The sequence below is a fragment of the Homalodisca vitripennis genome, chromosome 5, assembly GCF_021130785.1.
Source record: "Homalodisca vitripennis isolate AUS2020 chromosome 5, UT_GWSS_2.1, whole genome shotgun sequence".
NCBI lineage: Eukaryota > Metazoa > Arthropoda > Insecta > Hemiptera > Cicadellidae > Homalodisca > Homalodisca vitripennis.
Window position 1 is genome coordinate 28035654 of NC_060211.1, and position 23686 is coordinate 28059339.

The 23686-nt window shown below is 37.1% G+C and overlaps 1 protein-coding gene across 1 annotated transcript in view; it reads left to right on the forward strand.

The window, feature by feature from the left end:
- Window positions 1–23686, forward strand: part of LOC124361894 (neurogenic protein big brain) — a 77801-nt gene that overhangs the window by 49826 nt on the left and 4289 nt on the right. Inside the window, exons 3-7 of the mRNA XM_046815949.1 lie at window positions 12146–12374; window positions 19918–20016; window positions 20860–20968; window positions 21127–21267; window positions 22335–22529. Coding sequence (XP_046671905.1) covers window positions 12146–12374; window positions 19918–20016; window positions 20860–20968; window positions 21127–21267; window positions 22335–22529 — 773 coding nt within the window. The remainder of the gene's footprint in view (window positions 1–12145; window positions 12375–19917; window positions 20017–20859; window positions 20969–21126; window positions 21268–22334; window positions 22530–23686) is intronic.

Genomic DNA, 23686 nt, shown 5'->3' on the forward strand with positions numbered 1-23686 from the left:
AGTGAACAGTTAACAGTAATTTCAGCGTTATATATGAAACTACGTAATTACTCAAGAATGACGATCTGGGAACCGGATGAAAAATGCTTCAACATTCGCATAGACGTTGAACGTTAACATTCAGTGTAGGAATGGAGGTCGAGTCGGGGCCAATATTGCAAGATCCCACAGTAATGCATGGTGTCAACAAGTAAAGACAACTTAAGTCGGCAATAAGTTCTCGCCTTCAACCTTTCTAACATCGAAGAGCAACTGTAATTTCACTGACTGTTATTTCTGGCGCTGTTTTGATGTACGGCAACGGTTATAGTTTTTAAATACGTCATCGGCTCATGATGTTTTGGTTTAATTGACGTATTTGTTTTATGTAAATAAATACATAAGTGTAATAATAAATACTTATAACTGTATCACGGGAGACATACACCTTAGTGTTGAAATGCATGCGGGCATTTGCTATCGTCAAATGCAACAACGCTAAAAGAAAACACGACGTTTCGACAACCAAATCTACTTTCTTCTTCAGGTGACAAAAGGAAAACTAATTTCACTGACTGTTATTTTTAGCGGTATTTTTGATGTACGGCAACGGTTTTAGTTTTTAAATACGTCATCGGCTCATGATGTTTTGGTTTAATTGACGTATTTATTTTGTGTAAATAAATACATACGTATATATTAATCAACACTTACAACACTTACAAATACACTAAGTGTTGAAATGCGTACGGGCGTTTGCTATCGTCAAATGCAACAACGCTAATTAGTAAAACACGACGTTTCGGCAGCCAATATCTACTTTCTTCTTCAGGTGACAAAACGAAAAACAATGATTCAATGTGCAGAAAGGTTAACAAATTGTAGAACGTTGCACCCACTTTGAGGTACAAGTTGATTTCAGTCCCTCAATTTATCTAAAACTCCCAAATATATTAAGCTCTCAGTACATGTTTTATGTTTTGTGAAATAGTGACTTATTGATGTTTTGTATATTAATTTGGTGATGCAGTTCTCCACCCTTTCCGTGTGCTGTCACTTGAAGACGCAATCAGATATAGTTTTCCGAAACGTCGCGTTCCATATAAAACCATTAAGTCCAGTTTCTCTTCCAAATCCATAGTGTTACAGGGACATTACTTCCGCCCCCAAGCGGAAGTAGAGCGTGGCGAATTGTTCATAACACTTTCCATTCGGAACCGCCCTCTGCATCAACCCCTACGTTTTAATTGCCGTAGCGCACGGCTATAGTGTGCGTGGGAGAATACACTTGATCGTCATAATACGCACATCAGGCGTCTCTCGTCTCCCTTGGCCCCGCCTCGCCGACTCATAGTCGTTGTAAACCGCGCTCTCACGTAAGCTAGACAAACCGTGAGAATAACACCTCCCCCTCCCCCTCCCACCGGGTCCATCACGCCTACCAAGGTCACTCGTAATGTCCGCGTCTCGCCGGGGATTTTAAATGTCAAGTTCCGTGGAGAGAATGGTACGGTAGTGATTGATTTTTTGGTGGTAATGTCCGCTGTTTCCTCCAAAACGCAATTGGAGGATATTTCGATTCGTTGGGGATTGGTCTTTCCGCCATGAAAATTTAGTGAATACATAGTCACATTATTAAATTACTGTCCGAACAATTGATTTTGGACTGATTGAAATTGTTTTTGATGTGCTCTCAAAATGATGCTTCGAATTTTAGCACCAAAAAAGTTTTTGTAATCGTTAGATGTGCTGAAAAACAAACACTACTACTACATTTTAAGACTTTAAAAGTAGCTACGCAATAATATAGACGAGGTAGTAATTTATAATGTTTAAAATTAAAGAAACATAAATATTTTGGTTTCATTCATTATAATAGTCTACATGTGCACAGCAACAATGCTTTTAGGAGATTATGATGATTTTCAGACATGAAAATAATACAGAAAAACTGAACTAAAAAGTTTTATGACGCATATCTTGTTATATTTCAAAACAACGTTTAAGTTGTAAGGTAACTGAATTCCTTGAACAGAAAAAAATCAATTCGAAACTAACAAAAGAATTTAAGTACGATATTGAGCAGTCAATAATTCAAAATAAATTTACTCTATGCAAGATTGTAACAAACTAGTAAAAAAACAGTTAAAGTGTATCAGACATTGTTAACTAACTAAGCTGAAAAATACAAACAGATCATTTTAGTGAAGTGGGAGAAGAACAGGAGAACGCGTTTGAAGGGTTGAAAGAATCCTTTGAGGATCAACTTCGCACAATTACCCTTTATAATCGCTTTCTTTTGCGCCATTTACACCCATTTCTAGAAAAATACTCGACAACGTCGATGATCGCGAATGAGTATCAGATCACACTCAGACTAACAGCGTACACACATTGTTAACTAACGATACTGAACAATACAAACAGGTCGTTTTAGTGAAGTGGGAGAAGAACAGGAGAACGCGTTGAAGGGCTGAAAGTTCCTCGTGAATCCTTTGAGGATCAACTTCGCACAATTACCCTTTATAATCGCTTTCTTTTGCGCCATTTACACCCATTTCTAGAAAAATACTTGACAACGTCGATGATCGCGAATGAGTATCAGATCACACTCAGACTAACAGCGTACACACATTGTTAACTAACGATACTGAACAATACAAACAGGTCGTTTTAGTGAAGTGGGAGAAGAACAGGAGAACGCGTTGAAGGGCTGAAAGAATCCTTTGAGGATCAACTTCGCACAATTACCCTTTATAATCGCTTTCTTTTGCGCCATTTACACCCATTTCTAGAAAAATACTCGACAACGTCGATGATCGCGAATGAGTATCAGATCACACTCAGACTAACAGCGTACACACATTGTTAACTAACGATACTGAACAATACAAACAGGTCGTTTTAGTGAAGTGGGAGAAGAACAGGAGAACGCGTTGAAGGGTTGAAAGAATCCTTTGAGGATCAACTTCGCACAATTACCCTTTATAATCGCTTTCTTTTGCGCCATTTACACCAATTTCTAGAAAAATACTTGACAACGTCGATGATCGCGAGTGAGTATCAGATCACATTCAGTCTAACAGCGTACACACATTGTTAACTAACGATACTGCACAATACAAACAGGTCGTTTTAGTGAAGTGGGAGAAGAACAGGAGAACGCGTTGAAGGGTTGAAAGAATCCTTTTGAGGATCAAATTCGCACAATTACCCTTTATAATCGCTTTCTTTTGCGCCATTTACACCAATTTCTAGAAAAATACTTGACAACGTCGATGATCGCGAGTGAGTATCAGATCACATTCAGTCTAACAGCGTACACACATTGTTAACTAAACGATACTGAACAATACAAACAGGTCGTTTTAGTGAAGTGGGAGAAGAACAGGAGAACGCGTTGAAGGGTTGAAAGAATCCTTTGAGGATCAAATTCGCACAATTACCCTTTATAATCGCTTTCTTTTGCGCCATTTACACCAATTTCTAGAAAAATACTTGACAACGTCGATGATCGCGAATGAGTATCAGATCACACTCAGTCTAACAGCGTACACACATTGTTAACTAACGATACTGAACAATACAAACATGTCGTTTTAGTCAAGTGGGAGAAGAACAGGAGAACGCGTTGAAGGGTTGAAAGAATCTTTTGAGGATCAACTTCGCACAATTACCCTTTATAATCGCTTTCTTTTGCGCCATTTACACCCATTTCTAGAAAAATACTCGACAACGTCGATGATCGCGAATGAGTATCAGATCACACTCAGACTAACAGCGTACACACATTGTTAACTAACGATACTGCACAATACAAACAGGTCGTTTTAGTGAAGTGGGAGAAGAACATGAGAACGCGTTGAAGGGTTGAAAGAATCCTTCGAGGATCAACTTCGCACAATTACCCTTTATAATCGCTTTCTTTTGCGCCATTTACACCCATTTCTAGAAAAATACTCGACAACGTCGATGATCGCGAATGAGTATCAGATCACATTCAGACTAACAGCGTACACACATTGTTAACTAACGATACTGCACAATACAAACAGGTCGTTTTAGTGAAGTGGGAGAAGAACATGAGAACGCGTTGAAGGGTTGAAAGAATCCTTCGAGGATCAACTTCGCACAATTACCCTTTATAATCGCTTTCTTTTGCGCCATTTACACCCATTTCTAGAAAAATACTTGACAACGTCGATGTAAACCAGAGATCACGAGTGTCGTATCACATTCATACTACAAGCGAGTACGTATGCTTGTGTAATACACCCCTGCCTCGGAGAGGAGTAAGTTAATTCAATTCTCATCCCATTCATACGTAATCGTTCGGCAGCCCCAACATAAATACTCGTAGGGCCAACTGGCAGCCCTGTGTGTCAAGTGTCCCGGAGGGGTTAGATTGTTAAAAACCGCACTTGCCCTAAAACATTGGGGAGCGCTACGCGGCTAGGGTGTTCGCAACAAGGGCGCAATCACCATTGTCGCGCTGCCCTAGCGGTAATCGGCCTGATTATCACTCCCACCCTCGCGACGGTCGGGTTGCTTTAAATAATCTTTTTATTAATCCCGTTACACTTGTGTCCTCGCCCCTGGATACAACTCGCATCTGTTGATTAGAGTTCGGCCCGGCCACAGACCGCAGTCTTCTGTTGTGGGAACCGATAGCTCTCTTCAGCCTCGTACTCGTGCATCTGTTGTCTTTTCCCGATCATGATCCCACAGGGGCCGGTCGGTCGACCGGGGAGGAGTTTAGGTTAGGGAATTAGAGATTTTCTCACGTAGATCGTCCAGGTTGCTCCATAACCACCTTCAATGATTTTAAGCACACTTGCTCACTGATCATTTCCTACAGTTATTTCATAAAGGTCTGCAGAAATTCCTCAGATGCGGATCCTGAAACCTGGCAACTTCAGATTGCATAAACCATTGATCCTGATTTGTAAATCTGGACAGTTTAGTTCTTCCTTGATTTCAATATTCCAGGATTTTCTCACATAGACAATCTACGTTTATATAAAAATATCCACTACTCAAAATGTGGACCTTATCATCCATCGACTGATGTTTCTTAGGTGCAATAATTTTAAAGAAGGTATTAGATGGCCTTGCAATTTCAACTTGTCAAATTTTATTTTACCAACTCTCGTGCACTCATCACAGTAAAAGCATCCATTGACTCTGCCATTTTTAAGGACTTTATAGACTTCTCAGGTGCAATAATTTCAGAGAAATGGCCTTGAAATTTCAACTTTTCAAATTTATTTTACCAACTCTTATGGACTTATCACAGACAAACAGTCCACCGGTTCTGGTTTTTCATAAAAGATATTCACTATTTTGATTTTCCTCTATATATGTAAATATTATGAATTGTTAAAAAAACTTACAGCAAAATATTTTTGTGTTCATGGAAAAGTTTGCTACAAGTAGGCTATTCTGAATGTTGTATTGCTACTTTATTCAGTACAATATATGAAGTAAGAACATTTTTATATAACTAGCGCAAGTAAGAAAAGATTTGAAATGTGCACTTATGAATAATTTTGCATTATTAATATAAACAGTTCAACATTATACATTTCTGTCTTCAGGAAGAAATTTCCTACAATTTGGCTATTCTGTATTTGGAATATGTGGAATATTTCAAATACGTGTTCATACTTTATTGCATTTTTTAAATTTCTGGACTAAGAAATTGTTTTTTGTAACTGCACAGTTACACAGTCTGAAAGCACTTCTTTGATAAAAGTGGCATATAACACTTTATATTTAAGTTAATATTTAGTCTGTCAAACCTCACACAACGGATATGCATTTTACAAAATATGATGGACGCTCGGAGGGTTAATATTTCTTATTGTATGTAATACGCCAAGTAGCCCGGTCAGTGGAGATATAGAGAAGAAGATGAGGAAGGTAAGTGGAGAGAACACAGCCTGAGCTTGCCAGCTGTGAGATGTGAGATCTGAGACGTGAGACGAAGCGGGTAGCGGTGGTCGGACAACAAAAGATCGACAGAGCAACAGGAAAGCAATTTGGTGTAAGAATGCGCGGGAAGCTACGCTACGCTGTGGTATATTATGCTCTGGCTACGATTACTATAGCTGTGGTTCTTCTCTCCTCTTTCAGTTCACACATCTCTGGATCTTCTATTCTAGACCTTTCTTGGATTATTATCCTTCCTCATTATTTTACCGCTGTGAGGAATGCCTCTATGTGTGGTGAAACCCTTTGAAGCAATACAACATCAAAAGCAGTCAAAACAGTAGTTATTGCCTCAATATACTTGCAATTAAAAGTATTTCTAAAGTGTTAGTTTTCCGCCTAAACGAAATAGGGCCAGATGTATATTGTATACACAATATTTCAGATGAAGACTTAAGAAGTAATATGTAATCCAATCAAAATTTCCCGGTTTTCGGTTGATGTTTTTTTCTTATTTCATAATCAAAGTCCCTAAAATATCTTCCTTGGCTAGACGGAAATAGGAAAAAACTGCTTTCATAATTCTATGTTTGTAGCCATATAAATTAGAAGGAGTTTTAACAGTCTTGAAATCAGACCCTCGGAAAACGCACTTTTAGCATGTAATTTTTTTAATGTTTCACAATAATTGCTCTTAACTTAAGTCATATTTTATTACAACTTGTAATTTTCTTTAGTCAAAATCATAAAAATATTGTACTGTACAATTTTTATATTCCTGCCAAGCCAATTTTTATGATCCTGGCTACAAATTTGCCAAAAACAACTTTAACTTAGATGGCTATATTTTCTCTAGAGTGATCAAAACAATACAAAATCCTGGCTTTTGACAGGGTTTCTTAAACATCTACGATCTTAATTACAAAAAAATTAACAAAATAGCTGATCAAACCACCGTAAATTAGTCTAATCTGGAGAAATTGGATTGCTTCGATATGGAATCTTTTCGTTGCCACGTAATAAGATGGCAATCAAATGAACTTATGGCGTAAATGGCAAATAATCCAAAAACTGGCAGAGTCTGTGTGTGTGGTGTACGGTATCTATTCTTTACTGTAGAGGTAACAAACTCCAGATCTTGACCTAACCTGCACAGGACTGCCCACACACCCAGACCCGCTCTACAGTTGACAGTAGGCCAGTGGATAGCCTTGATCATCAGCGATGCAGGTGCTCAATATAACCTCTAGTACCGGTGCAGAAACAAACCAAAACCTGATCAGTGCCCAAGACACCGTCCTTGTCCTGCCACTCTGCACCTGCCTCTCCGTTCTCCGCTGCTGTCTGGTCTACCCGCGCCCTTCATCTCCCCGCAATTCGAAGTCTACAAAACTGCTTCTCATATGTTACAATTAAAGTATCTCCAGTTTGAAAAGGATCGAAATGACTGAAACTGGAGGATAATGATCGACACCCGATCTCCACGCGGTTCCCACAGTGTGTATACTATATAGTGACTAGGCGCGGGTCTACACATGACCCGGGCTATCGGGCCTTAAATTGGTCTTAATTTAATCGCCCGTCGCTGCCCCCCCTCCCCCACTGTCGGCGCTTGCCCGACCATCCCGGCTCGTGGGGCTGCCTCTAATGATCCTCTGACACGAGGGTTATCTCCTTAGTCGGATGTGTTGTCTCGAAGTCGAAGACTCCGTATATGGTCGAATGGACCTTTTAGTGATTCTAACTCCTAACAGATGGAATAATGTCTCTTAAATTGTCCAAACGCACCTTTAAACATGTGCGTGGTCTTTGGATCTTTTTGTGATTCGAACTCCGTACAAAATGGAATAACGTCTCATAAATTGTCCAAACGCACCTTTAAACATGTGCGTGGTCTTTGGATCTTTTCGTGATTTGAACTCCCGTGCGTGGTCGTTGGACTTTTTCGTGATTCGAACTCCGTACAAATGGAATAATGCCTCTTAAATTGTCCAAAATATGCCTTTAAAAACCCGTGCGTGGTCTTTGGACCTTTTCGTCATTTGAACTCCCGTGCGTGATCGTACAAATGGAATAAATGCCTCTTAAATTGTGTCCAAAAATACCTTAAAAAACCGTGAGTGGTCGTTGGGCCTTTTCGTGATTCGAACTCCATACAAATGGTATAATCCCCTTAAATTATCCAAAAATGCCTTTATAACTGTGCGTGGCCGTTGGACCTTTATTTGATTAAAATTCCATATAAATGGAATAATGCCTCAATTGTCCAAAAAACCTGTATAAGCCACGTGTCTATATGTTATATCGTTAACAGTCTCATAAATATACACATATTTACCCTTGATTATGGTCGTTTTTGCGTTTGGATTGTGATCTCTTTCAAACCATAACATGACGTATTCAACAAAATTAAAAGCAATTTATGTAACGGGAATGACAGATTAAGATTAGATTAGATTAGAAAGCCAAGATATCTTAGAAATATAACAATTTTCAGAAATTAAATAAAAGCTCGCAGCACAAGGACGGTCTTTTGCACTTTGTTTACAACTAGAAAAACAAACGTTCGTGCAATTTGCTGTAAAGAACAAAAGTTCATCTCTTTTAAGAATAAATAAAACAATTTTTAATCGTAATTAGTTAGTTTTAATAATACAAATTCGGTTTTATAAATATTATGTTATAATTAAAAAGAGTTGTCTTGAAAATCAGGGTTATATAACTTTGAAGAAAGCTTGCGCCGTAAAGACCTTATTTATTTGTAAAACTAGAAATTTCAGGTTTTTAAGGAGAAGAGGGCTACTTTGTATGTAGCATATGCTATATTGTAGACGAAACAGCCCAGCAAAGCCTATGACCCGAGAAATGTAAATTATAATTAGCTAGTTGACAGAATGTTTGATCATATCGTGTATTAATTTTCACTATATTTAGATATATATCAGTGTCACAGTATGGGTTCTCTTGAGGGAGGGGGTGGTTATAACCCCATAAGCTCTTTGGCTACGGCCCTGGTGTAGTTAGGCTTGCAAAAGTAATTGATCATAAACGTACGGTGTTAGTCAATGCGGTTTATATTTAAAAATCGAGTAATCGACCAACACTCGCTTCCGCACAAACTCACTCAACAGTCAGTTTATTTAGAAACACATAACACGATCTAATTAATTGCGTTTTTAACGAGATCCTCAAACAAGAGCCATTTGTCTAAACAACAGAAACTAATAAACTGAACATTTTGTGACCCTATAACTTCCACATTTCACAGCCCATATGCTGTAAGACGTAAACATATTAATGTTATACCCCAGTTAACTCGATGTAGACGCCTTGTTTCCCGTCAAACAACTGACGTCGCAACGCGACCTAAAATTAAGAATTATACTGGCACGGTAATAACAGATTCGATCCTTGGTGGTTAATTTAAAAAAATGTTTTATTTAATGAATTTTAATTATGTGCCGAATCAGAAACTCCGGTGAAGTGTCAATATTATTGGATATATATATTTGGTAAACATATAGACAAATAGACAGTAGACAAATATTTATTGTACAAAACGTTTTCTGTTATAACAAGCTAATAAAACAATGGTACAAAGTCAATGTTTAAAACTGCATAACTAAACTTATTCTAAAAAATTACTTTTGATATATATTTTATTGAAATAAAAACATTGATTAAATCCAATACAATTTTTTAAAATATCATTTTCATTATTCATTTTCATCATAAACCGTCTTCAAAGAATTCATTTACATTATAATGTGTTTTTGACATAGTGCTTCTTTTAATTTGTTTTGTAAATGTAGATGTAGGGAAGTTTTTTGACTGTGGAATATTATTGTATCATTTCAAACTTAGTTTCAAATTTTTTAGTTTATGTGCCGGATATTTAAACAAATTACAATTCCTTGTGTGATATCTATGATTAAATTTGGGTTTTTCGAATTGACCAGGATTCCTATGTATTAATTTAAGCATTTCAAAAATATATAGATGGCAAAGTAAGGATCTTAAATTTGTTTAGTAACGGTTTAGGCTACATGTTGTTCTTGAGTTGCAATGACCTATTGATTTTTGACTAATAAAGAGTTTTTGGTCATCTGAACAATTACCCCACAATCTTTCAGTGTTCATCAATATTGCAATAAAAAATATGAACTCGCCTGTAGTAATTTTCAAATTGAGTGCTAGTTTCATCCCTTATTTTAACGAAATACGGTATAAAGTTTGTAAATTACGTAATTATTTTATTCCATTTCACATTTTGGCACATATAAGTAATTCTGAACATTGGATTGCAGACTGGGAAGTATACCGTCATAAAACTTCTTTTATTAAATGACCTAACAAGTATTCTAAATTTCAGAACTTTTCAGTCCGGTATTCTCTTCTTAAAAATGTGTAGATTAGTTCAGAAAAGGGTGAAATAATATAGTACGCCATATTAGAATAAATAATAGAATAAAAAAATTAGGTATGCAATCTCAAATTCAAAATTTATTATTGCATTTTCCACCTGAATTTGTTTATCGACTAAGCAAATTTACTTGATTTGGTATTGGTTTTTGAATCATCTTCAGTGTGAGGGTTCATTGACTTGTTTTGCAACATCTCCCATGGTAACGTTTGAGGAGTACGCTATGGGTATGAGGAGAAAACATCAAACGAGAGTTTGAAGGGAAGTGAGGAAAACTTTGATTTGATTAAAACGCAAGGCAGCGTAAGGGCAAGACAAAGGGATGGTTGAGGTATTAAGACAGATCAGTAGACGCTACCCACTCATTGTATTGAAAAGATCATTATTTTACAGAGAATGATCGTGGTTGAGTAATATCTCAAGTGGTATAAGAGATTTACATTTAATTTTCAAACCAAATCCTCTTTATTGCAATCTTCTTATTTCTGAAATACTTTTTGAGAACTGTCGAAATGGGGGAAATAATAATAAAAACAGTACTTTTAATGCAAAGAATAATGATTTTTACTTCATCATGAAATAAAGACATTCGATTGTAGCTTAATAAACATGTATAATACATTGTTCGATTAGGCAGATTTATGTGACCTTTATCCAAATCTTCGAGTAACAGTGACATTACCTTTGACTATTATTTCGTAAAGGTCTGTATTAAAGGAGCCTTTTAAAGTTCAAATACACATATCAGTCTTTCAGATTATGTGTTAAAATTATAAGAGATATACTAGGAAGTTGTAACAGAAAATTGTTTATATGAATCATTGTAATCTCTTGTTATTATGATCATTTCTTGGATTATTTCGGTCTGCTATTAGCTCTGATAGCTAAAAGGTTGACGTCTCATCTTCTCACCCCAGGGACGGATTGGGTTCGAGTCCGGTGGTGGGTACGGTATTCTTGCACGCTAAAATAAGGTAACAAACAGTTGCGGAGGTCTTGTTTTCACTCATTCTGAAAATAGTTTTGTATTGATTGCTTTTCATTCTTTGTCTCAAGTTTGTTTTTAACGATGGTAAGGTTGTTAAGGAAATATGATTTTTCCAGACATTTGCCATCGTTCAGTGATACAAAAAATCAGTAACACTACGTTTCAAGATCTATCTGTAATGTGATTACCTAACACATAATTACAAACTAGGTGAAATTAACAAATCATACCAGAGCTTCGTGGCAGGTATCAAAACAACCATGTTTTGTGTCACCTTCACTAACTCAAAAACATGCGTTTAGTAAAAAACTAAACACAACACTAATTATTAAAACTGAACTACAGAATACAGGTCACAATAGGCCTGCTGCATTCGCCGACCAACCACATACGACTGAAGCCAATAGCAAGTAGCAATCGTCACGGCAGAAACAAGATGGTGGCAAAAATGTAGGGAACAGGAGTGAGCCTTTTTTATTTTTTTCTTGGTTTTTACTAGATGAACTTCTTAAAACCATAGTGAATGCAGACCCATTGTGACCTACATTCTGTAGTTCAGTTTTACTGATTAATGTTGTGTATAGATTTTTATTAAGTGCGTGTTTTAGAGTTAGTGAAGTTGACACACAACATGGTGGTTGTGATTTCTGACTTAGGCGTCACAACGCTTTGGTATGATTTGTTTATTGTAACCTAGTTCGTAATTGTGTGTTAGGTTAGTTATTTACCTGAGGAAGAGGTCAGATTGCAGATCTCGAAACGTAGTGTTATTGATTTGTTACTTATCATTATTGTGCTGCAATAACCATGATGCCTTGTTACAGAGTGACGTTACCAAGCCGTGTCTACCCAGGGGACGACAAGAGGATGCCGGTCACCCTGTCCCAAGTGTTGGTGGCTACTCAGACTCCTTGGCAGAAGTTCGGGATCGAGGTCGTGCTCTCGTTCATTATAGTCTACACGTACTTCGTCACCATGGACTCGCACCGGAAGTGGTTGAGCAGCTCCGGCCTCAGCATCGGGGCAGCGTACCTCGCTTGCAGCCTAGTAGCCGTGAGTAGTGTCCTTTATCTGTCCTAAGTAGTGATGTGAGAATCGAATACACAATCGAATAGTATTCGAATACAGTTAGGGTATTCGCTCGTTCGAATACCTCAAAATCGAATACTTTTGAAATGAGTAAAATTTCTCCGGAAGAATCGAATTCAAACCTATAGTATTCATTCGTTTGTACTAATAGCATTGAAATAAAATATTCAAGAGCTGTTTTCGTATTCATTGAAGGGTTTTAGATGAATACATGTGTATATCTGGACTACGAAAAGAATAATTTGGAATAAGTAATTAAACATTTTCAAACTTAACAAAATGTGAAATTAAGAATATTCTATTGATAAATACATTTGTGAACAATAATGAGAAAAATGATTGTTTATTTCGTGTTGTTGTGTAAAAACAAAATATGATTGAGATTTTTTGTTTCAATCTATTTCTACGATCATTGGTGACAAAACCTGCAGCAGAAAAGAATCTTTCGGACGGCACTGAAATAGCAGATAAAGAAATGTTTTTCTGGAGTTCTTAAATCATGGATATGATGTTTGCATGAGGCACAACAAGGCAAAGGATTTTCCCACCTTTTTGGCAGAATTAATACAATAAATTAATTCCAATTACTTCACAACATTTATTTGTAATACCATTCTTAAAAATTGGGTCCAAATAAGTTAAAATGTTTAAAGAGAAAATCGTAATAATAATTAAAACAATCTTACGCCACATACAAAATAATACCCTAAAATAATACTTTTATCCATCAATACACACTGTAATAATATGAATTTCGTTTATTTTTCGATTTATATTTCGAACAAATCTAATGTAATGTTTTTATTTGCATTACAAGCAATACAGTATTAATTTATAACGCGTTTTTTTTAACAATATATAAATAAATGTATCTCGCAAAGTTTGTAAGAATATTTAATACTGTCCTCCTTTTTGCTTTAATGTCCTCCTTTCTGCTTTTCAACCCCAAAAGTCCTCCTTTTAGGAATTTGCGTCTGGTCACCCTGGATAGGAAGCGTTTTCTCTCAACGAAACGACGCAGCGACAGGTAGACTGTGACAAGGAACGTTTTCCTCCTGCAGCTGGAACACGAACAACAATCAATACGTCGAACAGTAGCGTTCTTTTAGTGTCATGGCTTGATTATGGCAAGGTTCGAACTGATCTTCACGGGTGCTCGAAACGCAGAAGGCGGTTTATTGCCAAAACCCGAGAGTGATTCCGCTCGTCAATCTACTGTAGCCGCGATAAACACAATATCTTACGAGTCAATCTTCGTGTGATTAGTCGGTCCTTGTTCTAAAACCATTCCGGACAAAATCTTTACGTACAAGTGCATTCCGTAAGAAATAACTGGTCTTTCCCGTCGAGTGGAATCTGACATTGAGTGTAAAATTCACTGACATGACAGGCCGTATCCTTCTCTTGCGGGGGATTTCCTTTGAAGTGACCGCCGCGCCTGGGTCGACAGCCGACGTCACGGCAGCTTTCGGCCTAATAGACAAATATTAGCCTTAGAATTACCGTTCCACTAATGTGATAATGAATTTCCGCGATTTAAATTCTTTGTTGACCGCGCTTTATCAGCATTTTTCCCGAATTCTCCGGTTCGCCTCGATTCCCAAACGAGATGCCGCCAGGAGAGATCCCATCAGATGCGAACGGAGATAATGGTGTCCACATTAATTTGTGATGTAATGAAGCAAGCGCAGCTGACTCGGTGTAATTTACTCATTTGTTAACGTTTGTGTTGGTTTAAGAATTACCGGCCAACATCGTTTCTCTGCTGGCATTTCAGATTATTTCGTCAGCGCGTCAACACGGTTCTTCTGGTGTTTTATAACGTTGTGTTGACCCGAGTGTAGCTAATGCATCAGTGTTACGAAGTAAGCAATTGGTCAATTGTTGTACGGATGTCAATAATGTCTTTTGTACGGCATTATTTACTGTTACGATGCGTTCACCTTAAATGAAACGTGATTGTACTGGATTATGCATTACAAATACACTTTTACAATTGAATGAGTTAAAATGTACCTACAAGTATGACGTTATGAACCTACAAGTCTTCAGAAAAAACCCCGATTTCATAACGGCGCGGGGGCAAAATTAGTAAGCAATAAAACTTAATATCCGGAGATGATTTATGTACATTTGATATTTGATATCCGGAGATGTTTTATGTACTCGTACAATTGAGATTTGATATCTAGTGATGTTTTATGTACATTTGACATTTGATATCCGGAGATGTTTTATGTACAATTGACATTTGATATCTGGAGATGTTTTATGTACAATTGTTATTTGATATCCGGAGATGTTTTATGTACTCGTACAATTGAGATTTGATATCTAGTGATGTTTTATGTACATTTGACATTTGAGATCTGGAGATGTGTTATGTACATTTCATATCCTGAGATGTTTTATGTACAATTGAAATTTGATATCCGGAGATGTTTTATGTACATTTGACATTTGAGATCTGGAGATGTTTTATGTACATTTGACATTTGATATCTGGAGATGTTTTATGTACATTTGACATTTGATATCCGAAAATGTTTTATGTACATTTGACATTAGAGATATGGAGATGTTTTATGTAAATTTGACATTTGATGTCCGGAGATGTTTTATGTGCATTTGACATCTGAGATCTGGAGATGTTTATGTACATTTGACATTTGATATCCGGAGATGTTTGATGTACAATTGACATTTGATATCCGGAGATGTTTTATGTACATTTGACATTTGAGATCTGGAGACGTTTTATGCACATTTAACACTTGAGATCTGGAGATGTTTTATGTACATTCGACATTTAATATCCGAAGATGTTTTATGTACATTTAACATTTGATATCGGGAGACATTTGAAACCTTTCCTTTTCCTTCTTTCTGTTCTTTGTTTTTGTATGCACTAATATCGTCCCCACCTGACAAAGAGGATAGATTCCAGTCCATGAAACGTTGTGTTATACCTTTTGTAACATACAACGGTGGCGAATGACCGAAATTCTGTTATCCTTTCAAACCTTCCATCGTCAATAACAAACTGTCAACAAAGTATTATTTGATTCCCAACAAAGAATGATGATGAAAAGGTAAAGATTTATTCATTGTTACAAGAAACCAAAAACTTCCGGAAAGCACTGATACTCTAAGGATTGTTGCGTCAACAACTGCAGTGTTGCCAACAGGCAACACCTGCCATGTGAAGAGTAAAGAGGCTGAGAGACAGAACAGTAGCGCTGCCCCGGGCTGCCCGGCCAGCCGCGCATAACTCATAAACCGATTGTTTGAAGACAGTTTACAAACGGGCGAGTAATCACTGAGGATGGTTTACGAGAGAGCGGCGGCGAGGCGAGGGGCAGGCGGCCTGGACACGACGTGCAGGTGTGGGAACGACTCCACGGTACCCGGGACTGGACCTCGGTCGAGGTTTCACACCACGAAAACGTGCGCCGAATTTCAGTCTTGTAATTCTAACATCGCCGTTGAGGTCGGGCTCTCTCGGGTTATACGTTGGATGTGGACAATTTCGTTTTTGGGGACCCGGAGTGCAGAAGGGGGTTTCAACTCTCGAAACTTGTGCGTGAACTGATTCAATTAAACGTAATTACTTTTCCTCTAAAGAAGTCAAGTCGCTACAAAGAAGTAGACAATGACATTCGGTTATTTTCTTTCTAATACTGAACTTTAGCCAGTACTGTACGCCATATCCTCGGTTTGAGACTTCAGAGATTATTTTTATAACGCAGTTAGATTCAAACACATGACGTGTGTTAACTAATTCTTCAACTTTTTTCAATTTTGTGAAAATATTAATGGCTAAATGGTTGAAAATTTGTGTTGTTACTTTTTTATCCCATTTAGAATTGTGATACTCGTGCGAAATGGTTATTTATTTTAATTTTGGATCGACATCATTCGTATCTGTCGTTGAATTGGTCGTATCAGTCGTTGAATTGGTCGTATCAGTCGTTGAATTGGTCGTATCAGTCGTTGAATTGGTCGTATCAGTCGTTGAATTAGTCGTATCAGTCGTTGAATCAGTCGTTGAATTAGTCGCATTAGTCGTTGAATTAGTCGCACCAGTCGTTGAATTAGTCGTACCAGTCGTTGAATTGGTCGTATCAGTCGTTGAATTAGTCGTACCAGTCGTTGAATTAGTCGTATCAGTCGTTGAATTAGTTGCACCAGTCGTTGAATTGGTCGTATCAGTCGTTGAATTAGTCGTACCAGTCGTTGAATTAGTCTATCAGTCGTTGAATTAGTCGTATCAGTCGTTGAATTAGTTGCATCAGTCGTTGAGTTATGGGAGATCTCATTTTAAAGATGTAATTAGTACGCATACGAACACTTAACTGTTTTCAATATTTTTGTTGGTTTATTTAAAAAGAAATCTCAAAAGTTTTTGTTCTTCATCAATTACACAATAAACAATACAAATTTTAAAACTTACAAAAACTAACAAGAGTTTGGTATCATATTAATTATATCTTTGTAAAGAGGCATTTCCCATACTTTTACGATAGAATCCCGTAAAAGTGTAATTTTGAGTACCGGCACGTGCGTAAAAGTGATTTGATTTAGCGTTGTTCTTATAGCGTAAAACCCAAGGCTCTTTCACAAGAACTGGCTCTATCGCAATAGTTCCTTAAACAGCAATAACCAGTAAACCAACGCAGTAGAAGCGGGTCAGGTCGGTGTTTTTGCGTTCTGCGTTAGTTATAATGCGTACTTTGAGCTTTCTACTGCCACTGCTAAGTTGCAACTTAACGGAATTTACTAAAAATGTAATCTTTATTTATAGTGGTCACGATATTATTTTCATTGAAGTCGTAACAGCCTAATGGTTTTCTTAGATTGTTACGGTACAGTTCTTTCACAACTAGAAAATCAACGCATTTTCCAGTGATTCCACATTCTGGCGTTGATTTGTGGTTCTATTTAGCCCGAACTATTCCAAATATCGAGATCCTCTCGGATAACAGTCGAAGGCAACACTCCGAGGAGCCCCGCTCAATTTCACAAAAATGTAGGGAATCGTTTACCAGTACGCCGGAGGACGCCGAAATGTCATCTTGGAAATGCGGCTTGGTTTAGGAAGCGGCGTGTCGGAGCCTCTAAATCGTCCCCTGGGAAATGCGTGTCGGAGAGTAACTAAATTATAAGGATGTGGGGAATCCGGCACGAATAGTATCGGTCTCTAGGCCGGGCGTCACACAAACATCCAGTCGGCTCTGCCCGCTGTCGCTGTCGATGTCGATATCGACACTTCTTTGTGTCGGTTGTCACCAACGCAACCGCCTTGTGATCTATCGCCGTGTAGGTTCCTAGTTCCGATTGTGCGTGTCGTAGATCTAATCGAGACCGTAAATCAATCACAGCCGATACCGATGGTGTGTTCCAAGTGACTATCGATTGTCAGTGGATTTTTACTTATTTTAACCGCCCATTCTTCTGGACTTAGAGTATGCGTAAATCGACCTGATCATGATGACATACATTTTAAGATTGTATTTGGAGGGGAAAACGCTTAGAGATGATAGTAACAAATTGCAATTTACTTTATAATAAAATACGGTATTTATTTGAGTACCTGCAAAAATAGACAAACTTGCAGGCATGTTTAAAACTATTTGAAATATTTGTAATTATACTAGTAATTCAGTTTTATTAGTTATTAATTATGCAGTTCATAAGCAAGAAGGAGCCAGGAATCTTTTTTTTTTTGGGGGGGGGGGGGAAGCGGAAGAGTCAAGACGACTGATATTTTCCCGTAGTGGACAGAAAGTAAGGCAAGTGCAGTCAACCGCTCATTATCCATTTTGTTCCCTTAAAACGTTTTTGACCCGTTCAATGTTGAGAACGATCTTTCAGCAGTACATGTTAGTAATACTGAATTATTTAAATAATAAATTAAAAGTTCGAGGGGGTCGGGACAGATCCCTTGGATTCCCCCGCTGGCTACGTCCTTGTTAAAGAGCTTTTTTCGCAGAATCTTTAGTTTCTTCGTTCTTCGTCGGCGACTGTTTTTGGATCCCTTCAGACGATCATGACTCCAGATTGCAGGAGTCATGTCTGCAACAGCATCAGATTTCAGATGCTGAAATCAGTAAGGTGAACTGGAGCTAAACTCAACATTCGCATCGCCTGACTAACTATAGTTGCCGATTGATGTTAAGGGAAATTCAATTTTTTCAATCAGATACTAAATTCAAGAAGCAAAATATTGAAGACCTCGGTCTGAGAAGCGACACAAGCAGAACCATCAAATTGGTCTATTAATTACACGCAAAGCCCACAAAGTAAATGGGTATTCCGCTCCAGCGCTCCAGGACTCCAGCGCTCCAGGAATGCAGGTGATAGTTGGAATGCTGATCAGTAGTAAGGCGTGCGATCCTCCTTTATTTACGACGGTACCGGTTTCATTAATTACTCGGTGACCGTACAGCAGTCGACGACTAAATTGAATTTCTCAACACGCAAGTTTTTGCTTCTTTTCTGATTCTGACTGAAATGTGGGTGCTTCCCCGGATCGATCTTAGCTCTAGCGACGCGGCCGATCTCACTGTGAGAACCGAGGGAACTCGTGGTTCAGGGACTGAAGGAGTGAGACTGACAGAAGGAACTAACACTCCGCTAAGTGCATGTCGTTGATTGTAAACGAGGCGCTTTGCTGTTCGATATATAGAAGACTTATCTAATTACTCGATATCCACGGTTGCAATGCCATACAAGTTTTGCTGGTATCTTATTCCGTCACATACAAGAATTTTCATTAATTCAATGTTGGATTTTATAGATAAAATTTATCCTTAAAGACTATCAGTAATATAGAGAAAAGAAGCAAGGCAAATAATTGACGGACAAATATTTATATTGCACATCATACCTTTTGGAGTGGCTCTGCAATTTGTGCAATTTTTATCGACGGTTAACATTTTGTATTACTCTACAGTGAGAGCCTACAGAATATCGGACCCTTTATACGTCAGCGGTAGTGTCATGCAGGTATAGTGGCTAAACAAAATGAAGGCGTTCTCAAACATTTTAGTGGAACGGAATTTAAAGGTTACTCTTCTTAATTTATCGGTAACAGTCGATATCATTTTGTCATGTTAAAACTTGTAAATGTAAATTTCAATATAATTAAAAAAAAGAATAAATATCCTCAAGTGTTACATTAATAGATCTGTGGTGTTTGAAAGTAGATTTGCTCTAGTATGCTTCCTTTCTCAAAGTTACGGGAAACTAATAAAATTATTAATGATTGATCTTCATAACATTTAATAATGCACATTATGGTTATGTACCATTTGTTTTATAGCACGTGAAGTTTTGGTTGGTTCATTCTATTTATATTGCAGTTGACAAAGAAATTTACCACATTTCTGGGAAATAAATTATCGTGCAAAATATTATCTCTTAAAACATGGTAATAAAGTTTTCTTTTGTAGATATTCAAGACATCATCTATGTGGAGAAATTAATACGTTTTTTATTGTTGTAGACATCTGGTACTCCTGCCCAAGGTTCCAGTAATCCTGCCCTGAACCCTGCCAGAGCCCTTGGCCCTGCGTTTGTCATGAACAAGTGGGACTTTCACTGGGTAGGTACCTACTGTTATACCTATCTAATTGTTATATCTACTTGCATTCAGCGTTACATTTGACTTGTTTTGCAACAAGTGTTTCGGTACTTTGGTATTATACAAACAGCACTTTTATACTCTGTCCCTATCTACTACTTGTTATTACGCATATAACAGGTAAATATATACGTGTTATAAAGAAAATATATATTTTTTTATTTATTTTTAATTCTATTTTTATAAATAGAAAACATTGAAATTAACCTTTACGAACAGGCACACAATATGAGATTGAATTTGGATACTATCTCAAGGGATGGTCTTCTTTTGCCAGAAAGTACACGGTGGTAATACCAAAGATGCTACTGAAGCCCGCACTGATGACCAGGGGCATTTCCGATCAGTATTTTTCTGTCAGATCACGTTGGATGATCTGGTACTGTTCTGAAGTTGGGAAAGTACCAATCGGAAATTCCCCTGGCCATCAGTGCAGGCCTCAGTGGCAACTTTGGCACCACCCCGCTCTTCTGGCAAAAGAAGTAGTACATCCCTCCTGATAATACCTAAATTCAAGCTCAAGATTGTGTGAGCACTCGTAAAGGTTAACTTTAATTTTGGTACTACTAGTAACATATTTATAATAACCTAAACTAACTTATTCACTGTGCTGTATAATAGTGGCCTTATAATACCAAAGTACCGAAGTTTCTTACACGAATTTAATTGTAATCATAGTGTGTCCACAATCGTAAGTTAAGTGATATTTACTGTTGCATTCTTACTGAAATAAACTCTGTAGAATATGTAGGTTTGATCATTATGCAGTAGTCAATAATGAATTACATTCTCTGTTTGGTTCAGGTATTTTGGTCCGGTCCAATTCTTGGAGGAATAGCAGCTGGACTTATTTATGAGTTTATTTTCAATCCTCGAAGGCATGCTAATCAATCGAAGGACTCTATAGATGGAGGTATGCTATAAAATTATTACGCATGTTATGTTATGTTAAGTATGGACATCCATTTTGAATTATAGATTCTGCTTAATGTGCACTGTACAGAAAGTTTACTGATAAAGTTTATATTCCCGTTTTACATATGTGATTATGATGTATGATGTGTTATCCAGACTCTTCAAGTATACACTCGGACGAAGACACATACGATGAGCTGGACAAACCTCGCTCTACATACAATACTCTGCGGTCAGTACAGCCAGGAGGTGCACTCTACGGTCCAGTCGGCAACCTCACGCCTGCTTCACCCTCAGGTAGACTACAAAACATCATAACTAACTGAATAACTTCTACTGAAGAGTATATTATTTCCAGAATCGAGTATACGAGCAAGTCACCCCTTAGTGTTGTTTATAGGTTCTAATGCATTTTTACAATGTTTCTGTTCTTTTGGGGGGTTGAGTTCTTTGAGTATTTGCATTGTAACACCCTTAACCGTATTCTTTAAAATATGTTTTAAATCTTTCAAAATCGTTTACTAACTCCAACTGTATGTATCCCTTGAATTATAACATTTTTTGTTAATATACAGTCAAAATTATAGAAAAATATTTGTTTAAATTTCCAATAGCAACTGTTTGTTTCTTATGATTTGTTTAGAGAGAAAAAATGTTTTTGTGTACAGAACTAGTAACAAATTCTATGCATGAATGTTTTTATTTATTTAAATTTGTTTAAGGACTTGGAAAGAAAAGGGTACAAAGTAACCATTTGTGTGAGGATTAAAATAAGTAAATTAAAATAGCAGATTAATATAAAACGTACTAATACTTTTACTGGATATTTTACAAAATTTATCTACTTAAAGCCATGAAAAATGTGTCCTAATACTGGATAATGAATCAGTAGAAATTAGGTATATTTAACATGTTCATGACGACGTGTACACACTATCTTTCACAACTGCCGTTATGTACCCAATCAGGTACACATCATGCTTTCGTAATGCGCGTTGGCGCCCAATGGGATACATGTTGCTATACATTTCCCTTGGGGTACATGGACATGCATTCAAAAAAAATAATGAAATGATGTTTTTGTGTGCAAAATTGTTAGCCTACACATAAATTTCACGTTGTACTTAGACATTTAACTACTTAGACATTTAACCTAAAAAAATTACGGTTTTTTTCCATTATTATTGAAAAATTCGATGGTAACAAGCTGTCGTAAATGTGTGAATGATAGAAATATTACCTAATTAATCAATCAATCAGTTTACTGAAACTACAAAACAATCTGTATGGCCTAATTGGAATTTAAATAGCGTGTTAATGTTTGGTATGTAAGTGAGATAACGAACACTGTGTGGTGTCGCTAGGAGGTCCAGCATACTGCCCCAGTCTCGCCTCTGCCAGCCTCTACTCTGCTCCTCCTTGCAAGTTGGACAGGGTAGAGTCACTGTACGGTGGTACCAAGTCTCTCTACGCCAAGTCTCCTCCTCTCACCCGGGCCAACCTGAACCGCTCTCAGTCGGTCTACACCAAATCATCTGGACCCATCGTGCACAGAGAAGGTAAGTTCACAAGGAATTCAAATGTGTGTATTTCCAACATCTTATATTCATTTAGTCAAAAAGTTGAGTTTAGTTCCAGTTCACCTTCCTTTCAGTGCAGCGTCTGAAACCTGACGCTGTCGCAGACTTGACTCCTGAAATCTGGAGTCATGTTTAACTGAAGAGATCCTAAAAAAGTCAGCAACAAAGAAGCTCAAAATGAATTCTTTGCATCCATCGTTTTGACGAACGTGACTCCAAATACTAGGAGTCACATTTGCGACAGCGTCAGATTCCCAAATGCTGCACTTAAAGAATGGTGAACTGGAACTATAAAACGTCAACATTCACATTGAATTAACCCTTACCACCGTAGTTAGGTTAAGTGTTTGATAACTAGACAACACTTCTGCTCAAGAATGTAGCCAGGGAAAAGTTTGGCTATATACCAATTCGATATTTACTTCTGCTTTTTGAAGGCAACACAGAAAATTACAAAACCAGACTAAAAATGGATTTGCTAACACTCTCCTAATGAAAAATTGTACTTCATGAAAAACTGGTGGTGTCATAATGAGAAATGAATACACCTCAAGAATGCTTGGATGTTTGTTTTGTTTGACTTAAATCATAGATCATAACTGAAATATTGTTCTGGAAAAATTCCTTAAACATTCATTTATAGTTTTGTTTTATAAATTAATACCAAATTTAAATTTTTACCTTTCTTTACTATGTTGTGTTGAAATTATATATTGTTTCTCATACATGCAAAAGTCATGTTTTCTGTCCCTATCAAATGTTTTTTATAAAAGGCTAAAACAATCAGCCAGCATGCTCTGAAATAGACATGGACTTATAATTCCTGTAGTAATGAATTGTAACTCAATTATCTTCACAAGCAAATGTCATTGTAAGCACAATACGTTCCACAAACAGAAAGCAAAAGAAGCTATAACAATGAGCAGCTGGTAATGAGGGTAAAAATGGTGCTTGGTGATGTAATTTTGTTGTACGGATAGTCTGGAAGTTAGATTTTTATTCTTTAAGTAAGAAATATTTGTAACTTTACAAATAAAGAAAAATACTGAGTCTTGGTTTTGACTTTTTTGAAAACGTAATGCGGAGTTGAAATATTCATACAATAATCTTTTAAAATAATTGGAGAGTTTATTTTA